General features: G+C 35.4%; 1 protein-coding gene across 1 annotated transcript; it reads right to left on the reverse strand.

Annotated features, from left to right (window-relative positions):
• Positions 1-1,910: 1,910 nt before the first annotated feature.
• LOC129227888 (zinc finger protein 271-like) lies at positions 1,911-4,871 on the reverse strand. The gene has a single exon (XM_054862506.1). It carries the CDS (start codon positions 4,869-4,871, stop codon positions 3,417-3,419), a length of 1,455 nt encoding a protein of 484 aa, XP_054718481.1. The 3' UTR covers positions 1,911-3,416.
• Between the last annotated feature and the right edge of the window lie 3,399 nt (positions 4,872-8,270).

Consider the following 8,270-nt stretch of genomic DNA (forward strand, 5'->3'; position numbering starts at 1 on the left):
AAAAAAAAAAAATCTGACAGGAAAATTTGGAGGCAACATGTTATTTTTTTTTGTAAGGATGTTTAATTTTTCTTTTCGTTAGATGTTGGTACATGTGCATGCTCGTATTTTGTCATTCTTTAACCTTGTTTTATTCGGTAAATTAAGTTCCCCTCTCCCAAAAATTTTAACTTTGGCTGCCCCTGATGATTGGCAGTTATAAATAAGTGTGAATTAATAAATTGCGAAACACATACTGATGTAATTTAAAGACATCAAGAGAAAAATAGTTTCAGTAACAAGTTTTATAACTGAGAATTTTCTAGGTCATGGTTTTTACTAATTTTCCAGTGTGTGACTTCTAATAAGTTTTTTCGCTTTTGTAAATCCTGGGGCGCCAGCCGGCAGCTAGCATACGAAGCCCTCAAACCTATGTGCTTTCTTTTTTTTTTTTTGAGCAATCACGATTGCTTATTGTTCTCATTTGACCGTTTTTGGTGTCCGTGCCTTTTTCAACTTGGACCAGAAGCCTTTGCAGCACCACCGCCCACCGTCCTCTGCTGGCGGCGCGGCTGCTCCGGTTTTGAGCTACCCGCTTCTCCTGGTCGGAGGCGTCCATGTCCTACACACACGCATGTTCACACACATACACTCGTACACGCCTACGTGCATACACACAGGTCTACGCACACACACAATTATGCACACGTAACCGCCCAGGAGGAGAGGCAGGCTTGGTGGGGACAGGAGCCGTTTCTAGAAACAATAACTCCAATGAGTAGGATCCTGTCTCAGTTCGTGATTGCGAAAAACATAATTTGAATTCAAAATTTCAGAATTCAAATTAATTTTCTTCTTTTTTTTTTTTGCGCCCTCGAATTTGTGCGCTTTTTGAGAGTCAAAGTTGACACCCTCTTGGACGACCCACTCCGCCCCAGGAAAAAGCTATGTTTTTAAGAAATCATTGTTCAGATCAGATTATCTGCTTTGACCCAAAAAGGAGTTTGACTCAATCACTAAGCCCCTTCCCTATCCTCCAACTGCTTTTTTTTTTTTTGCCTAACGGGCTGGTTGCAATCTATTCTAGTTGAATTTTGCTTCTTCGTATATACTAGCGTACCACTTTTTTTTAACAAGCTGTTTATTACTTATTTTTCTCCATGATGTGTGCCCTTTTCAGCTTGCACCTCTAGGCCAGGTCCTTGGGTGGCCTATTGGATAATACAGGCCTGCCTTTTAATATCCAGAACTCGGCTCTTTCGTTTAAAAACCTTAATAAACATGCATTTAACAAAAAATGATAATAAATAATTACTCCACAATCCATTAGTTATTTAGTTCCCTAAAATCTATATTTTTAATATCAATTTGAATTTCAACAACATTCAAAATAGCTTCTATAATTCAATATCATTGGGCGATATAGCTGTGTTAAGAGTTGCCAACTTATTTTGGGAAATAAAAAGCAGGAAACTAATACAAAAACAGTCAGCTGAGTTTTCAGTTCAAAGTACAGTACTCTAGTTTCTTCTAAACTGAAACATACTAAAAAAACTTTAGCGTAAGTTAAAGTAACCATCACCGGCTTGGCTGTGACATTGAAATCGTGGACCTTTATGAGAGGATATGCCACTAGCTTAGTGAATGTAGCATGCAGGAGTTGAATTAACTATTTGTGTCCCGAGTTTTTTAAGCAGGTCCTGAAGTGTGTTAAAGCTTGTGTGTTGGAAGTCGCAACATTGAACTTTAAATTTTAACTGCAGAAATACAATTACGGCCTTATTTGGGAAAAAACTTTTCTACTTTGACAGAAAAAACCTCTGTCTATATGCAATGAATGATACGACAGTCCTAATATGGAATCAGATAAATAAAATCTGTCCGTGAAATAGTTAAAGAAGATTTCTTATATTCGGTGACACAGAAAAATATCAACAAAATATAACACTTTATTTAAACCTCACTAAAACCAAATATACACTAATTATCTAAAACTCTTCAAACAGACATAGATTTCTTCATCATTTTTCCTTCTCGAGTGTAATACCTCTCTTTGTGTAGAAAGCAATGCCTCGCCATTTTCAGGGCATAAACTGTATTATTTTTCCAACCAAACCAACTGCCATTTGCTGACTCCCTTTACAGACACAGAAAACTAATATCAGATTAAAAAACATACCTCTCAACAAAATTTGCATGAATAGTTTTTTTTTTTCTTTTACTGCTGGAGTCGACTCTGAAATAATACTTAAAAGCTGAATCACCAGGAAAAAACTTTTTAACAAAATTAAAAAGGCATTTGGTTTTTCGTCACCATGGACCCTCAAATTAATTTTGATTGGGAAGGACTCAGGGTTGGCCAGATTGGACTCGATTGGGTTGGACCCAATGGGTTTTTTTTGAAAGAACCCATTATTTAGTCCACTTTTAGGTTTTTTTTTTAAAAATTTTCTGAGAAGTTTTTAAAAAAATTAATTAATTTAAATACTTTCACAATTCAAACTTTTTTAGTTGCTCTTCACCACAGACAATGAACAAAAAAAAAAAAAAGAATTTTGAACTTTAATAGTATTTCTTAAGTCTTAACGGCATTAAGAAAATACTTCAAAGATTTTAAACAAATATATTTAACTGTTTTCTTTAACTGGTCAATAAATAACTCAAATTATCTTGATTTGATATTTTCACAATATTTGTAGATTGTACAGAGGAAATTACTCTAGCTAAAAGGCTTTCATGTGAATTATTTTCTGCAAACCAACACGTCACAAATCTCGAATAAACAAGGTAATTTTTAAAGAAATTAACAGGTTTTACAAACGGTTCGACAGAAAACAGAATAGGATGTACATTATTTTCATTATCTTACGAAAAAGCTTAATATTTCTTACTCTGTACACAAAAATAGAAAAACAGGCAACATAAAATTCAAAAAATGTCTTGATTAAGCTGGAATTCAGTAAAAAGGGATTTAAACTACATGAGGTTCTACGTAGTTTTTGCATAACAAAATGAAATACAATAAAGTAAAATGCAAAAAAAAAATGTAGTAATTAAAAACGAACAGAAGATTTTAAAACTCGAGAAGTAACTTAGCCTTAACTGTTGGTAATCATGGAAACTAAAAAATCTAAAACTTCACCATTCTTGGGTTTCGTCATCTTTTATACTTTACTTCAGAAAACACTGAATTTTCCAGCTTTTTTTACCCAAGACAATTTTTGTGCTTTGTACATAAACTTACTCTACACTATGCTACAAGTTTCCCACATTTTCCCTAAAAAAAGACAAAAAAAACCCACAATTCTTTAAAAAAACCGAGCTTTAGTTGGGTTTTATTTAAAAAAACCCAAAAAACCCTGGGTCCATGGGCTTTTTCAAAAAAACCCGGGTTTTTGCCAACCCTGGAAGGACTGGGAAATAAATTCTAACAACGATCAAGGTTTTTCGCCAGTGTGAACTCTGAGGTGTTGCTTAAGATTTGAAAAAAATGAAAATGCCTCCACACAGTGCTCACAGGAATACGGCTTTTCACCAGTGTGGACTCTTAAATGTCTTTTAAAAGTTGAAGGATCAGAAAATGCCTTTAAACAGAACTCACAGGAGTAAGGCTTTTCGCCACTATGGACTCGCAAATGAGCCTTTAGTCGAGAAGAACTGGTAAATGCTTTTGGACAATGGTCGCAAGAATACGGTTTTTCCCCAGTGTGAATTCTCATGTGGTTCTTTAAATGGGTAGCATAACCAAATGCTTTTGAGCAGACTTCACAAGAAAATGATTTTTCGAAATTGTGGACGACTCTAATGTGTTCGTTTAACTTTGCCTTTTCAGAAAATCCAATTGAGCAGTATTCACAAGGATGGGCTTTTTCACCAGTATGGACTGTTATATGTACTTTTAAAGTTGAAGAGTTGGAAAAAGCCTTTAAGCAATGTTGACAGGAGTATGGCTTTTCGCCAGTATGGACTCTCAAATGTATCTTTAATTTGGTAAGATCATAAAATAACTTGGAACAATATTCACAAGAATATCGCTTTTCACCAGTGTGAATTTTCATGTGTCGCCATAAACATGATCTTCGAGAATAAGCCTTTGAACAACATTTACACACATGTTTCTTTTCACCGCCATGGACTGCAACATGATACTTGAAACCTGAAGCAGTAGCAAATGTCTTTGAGCACAATTCACAGGAATAGCGTTTTGTGTGAACTTGCATGTGTCGCTGTAAAGTTGAAGCTTTAGAAAATGCCTTTGAACAGACTTTGCAGGAATGTGGCTTTGCGTCGTTATGGCTTCTTAAATGAATTGTTAACTGGGAAGAACGAAGAAATGACTTTGAACATAGGTCACAAGAATATTGCTTTTTTACGCAATGGCTTCCCAAATGAAGCTTTAATTGGGAAGAACTAGAAAATGACTTTGAACAACTGTCACAAGAATATGGTTTTTCTCCGGTATGGCTTCCCAAATGAAGCTTTAATTGGGAAGAACTAGGAAATGACTTTGAACAACTGTCACAAGAATATGGCTTTTCTCCGGTATGGCTTCTCAAATGAAGCTTTAATTGGGAAGAACTAGGAAATGACTTTGAACAACGGTCACAAGCATATGGCTTTTCTCCGGTATGGCTTCTCAAATGAAGCTTTAGTTGGTGAGAAGTTCGATATAAATTTGAACAACGGTCACAAGAATACGGCTTTTCGCCAGTGTGAACTCTCAAATGTTTCTTAAAAACTGAAGGGTCAGAGAATGTCTTAAAACATAATTCACAGGAATATGGTTTTTCGCCACTATGGACTCGAAAATGAGTCTTTAGTCGAGTAGAACTGGTAAATGCCTTAGAACAGCGGTCACAAGAATATGGTTTTTCGCCAGTGTGAATTCTCATGTGGGTCTTTAAATGGGTGGCACGACCAAATGCTTTTGAACAGACTTCACAAGAATGCGATTTTTCGAAATTGTGGACAGCTCTAATGTGCTTAGTTAAGTTTCCCATTTCAGAAAATGCCCTGGAACAGAATTCACAAGAATGAGCTTTTTCGCCAGTGTGAACTCGCAAATGTCTTCTAAAAGCTGAAGGGTTAGAGAATGCTTTTAAACAATATTGACAGGAGTACGGCTTTTCGCCGGTATGGACTCTCGAATGTATCTTTAACATGGTAAGATCATAAAATGACTTGGAACAATATTCACAAGAATATGGATTTTCACCAGTGTGAATTTTCATGTGTCGCCATAAACATGCGTTTTGAGAAAATGCCTTTGAACAACATTTGCACACATACGGCTTATCGTCGCCATGGACTTGAACATGTTGCTTTAAACCAGAAGCAGTAGAAAATGTCTTTGAACACAATTCACAAGAATAGTGCTTTGCGCCAGTACGTAATGTGTGGGCTCTCGAATGATGCTTTAACTGTGTAACTTCATAAAATGCTTTTGGACATTGGGCACACGAATAGGATTTTTCGCCAGAATGGGTCTCTGTCTCTGTCTTCAAATTTCCAGTTTGAGAGAATGCCGTAGAATAATAGCTATCTGAATACGGTTTTTCCGCCGCATGAACTATTACATGAGCACTTAAAGCAGAAGGAGAAGAAAATGTCTGTGAACAACACTCACAAGAATAGCGCATTTTGCCAGTATATGTCTCTCAAAGTTTGAGAGTGAGTAAAGGACTTGGAACAAAATGAATGTAGATATAGATCTTAATATGCATCTTAAAATATGAGCCCTAAGAAAAAAAATTTGCGCTATGTTCACTGTTTTTTTTTTTTTTTTTTTTTTTTTTGCCACAATGGTTTCTGAAATGTGTCCATTTAATGTGAAGTGTTGGAAAAGGCTTCTAAACACTGTTCCCAAATATTTTTGATAGTGAATCTAAAGAAAATGGTTTGCTTTTTTGATCATGCTTGGTCTTTTTATAATGAGCCATTACAAAAAACACTTAAGTGTGCTTGAACAAAATTCACAAGACTAAGGATTTCGGAAAACATGGATTTGAGACAATATCCAAAGGTGGAAAAAAAACATGAATAACACTCTTTTGACAAAACAAATTCGTACGCATTTACGGAGATGAAGAAGTGGCCCTATCGATTTCGAATTGTCATTTAGGAAACGAAATAGATCACACTGGTACTTTTACCTTAAATGTTTTCAACGACGCCTCACTTCTAAGTTCGTTTTTCAGAAAAGTGGAAATTTTCTCTTAATGTCTTGTTTGAAAGCGATTCAACAGTCATTCATCATGTTGAGGAGCCGAATAAACTGAAGCTGTCATCAAAAAACTCATAGGAAAAATTTCTTCGAGATTTTTTTGATAAGTAAACTATAAAAGCAGTTTTCCTGAATGTATTTATTCTTCAGAACTTCATTTCAATCAAATATTTATGAGAATGAGCATGCGAAAAGTGTTTCTAACAGTGTTGTGCTTCAGAATCAAAAGTTTGACATCATTGCATGTTCAAATCCAATGTAATATACTGCTGAAAAAAAATCAAAATAATAGGTAAGAACAAAAAAACAAAAAAAATACAATAATAACTGTAGCACACTATAAGGCAACGGCTAGCAATTTGTTTTGAACGCCTTTCCAGGGAGGCATAAAATAATAAGCATGGCACGCAGCTGTAGTCGACATATCACCTTTAATATATTTAAGAAAAAGAAAAGTAAAAATCTAATAGGAGTCAAAAACAAGAATCATCAAAGAGGCATCCCTCGGGTACTTGGGTTTGAACGCCCCCGTTAAAATCATAGATATATTTTCAATGACACCAGAGTTTGAGAGATTTTAGCACACCAAAAGCAAGCCCACCCATCGCATTAATATTTCACTAACGTTATACATTAAACATATATTTTTCTGCATTTTTGTGATTAAATGCAGTAACTTTATCAATAGGAGAGACCGGGTTTATCTCATACAGGGCAAAGTTAATGCAAGGTTTTTAATCCAAGAAAGTAAGACTTAGGCTGATGTGACCTATGCAAGCAGGATTTTTTTTTTTTTTTTTTTGTGCACTAAAGTAAATTTTTATGGATTGCTTCCCAAGTAGCGTCAACTCATTGGATTTTGCTCGGTCGATCATTGACTCCTCCTAAACTCATCACGTAACGCATGCTGATATCATTGCGATCAGAATCCGAGAACCGGTTTTCGATGAGCTGTTTTTCATCGAAAAACGAAATCGTAACGATCAAATTTTCCGATTAGAATTTGCTGGTCAAAATTTCATCAGAAAAAGAGATTGTAACGATCAAATTTTCCGATGAAAATTTGCTGAGCTACATTTCATCGGAAAAAGAGATCTTAACGATCAAATTTTCTGATGAAAATTTGCCGAGCTACATTTTATCGGAAAAAGAGATCATAACGATCAAATTTTCCGATGAAAATTTGCCGAGTTACATGTCATCGGAAAAAAAGTAGGTTGTTTAAATTTTCCGATAAAAATTTTCAAAATCTAAAATTGTTGGAAATCTTCCAACTGTTAAAATAGGATAAGTTTTATTATTCGAATATCTGACTATTGATCAAATGTAAGGCTATACGGATCAACATTCAGGGTTGAGAATCGGAGGAAAAATGACAGAGACTTCGACTCCGAATCCGACTCCTGGATTTTGGAAGGGTTTACTCCGATTTGCTGCAAAATCAATTCAACTTTAACTCCACGATTCCAACCCCGATTACCTCACTGGAATTGCGAACAAAATGAGACTCCGACTCTTGAATGATTTCTCCCTATCTCCAAAACAATTCCACTCCGTTATATTTGACTCCCAAAATTACAGACTCCGACTCGGTTTGCGGACAAAATGATCGACTCCAACTCTTCACTAGCCGGCGCCACAAGCATATTCACTGAATAAAATTCTCACTTTCCGTTCAGAAATCTGTCATGGCCTAACCCCCGATAGATGCTGCCTTAAATGATTTTCCATTTTACACATTATTTTTCTCCTTGGAAAGAGCATTACTTGTCTAGTGGTTAGCATATGAATCTCGTATTCCAGAGGTCTAGGGTTCGATTCCCGGCTAAATCGACTTAAGATTGAACTCATGAATCACGTTCATCAAAAGTAAGAAATTAAAAATTAAATAAACAAGTTATTAAAAAAAATAAAATATATTAAATAATTGTTCCAAATGACGTCATCCGAAAATACCTCTCCTGAAAGTTTTCAAGATGGCCGAAGGGTGATGTTGGTATGTCTAAGGTAGCTACTATAGGTAAACAGTGAATTGACAGTTACAGTTAGCTATAACACTGAATCATTT

This window comes from Uloborus diversus, chromosome 8 (assembly GCF_026930045.1).
Source record: "Uloborus diversus isolate 005 chromosome 8, Udiv.v.3.1, whole genome shotgun sequence".
Lineage (NCBI taxonomy): Eukaryota > Metazoa > Arthropoda > Arachnida > Araneae > Uloboridae > Uloborus > Uloborus diversus.

What these genes read in the sequence shown, in the direction of transcription:
- LOC129227888 (XM_054862506.1), bottom strand. Translation starts at nt 4,871, where the DNA reads ATGAGAATTCACACTGGCGAAAAACCATATTCTTGTGACCGCTGTTCT.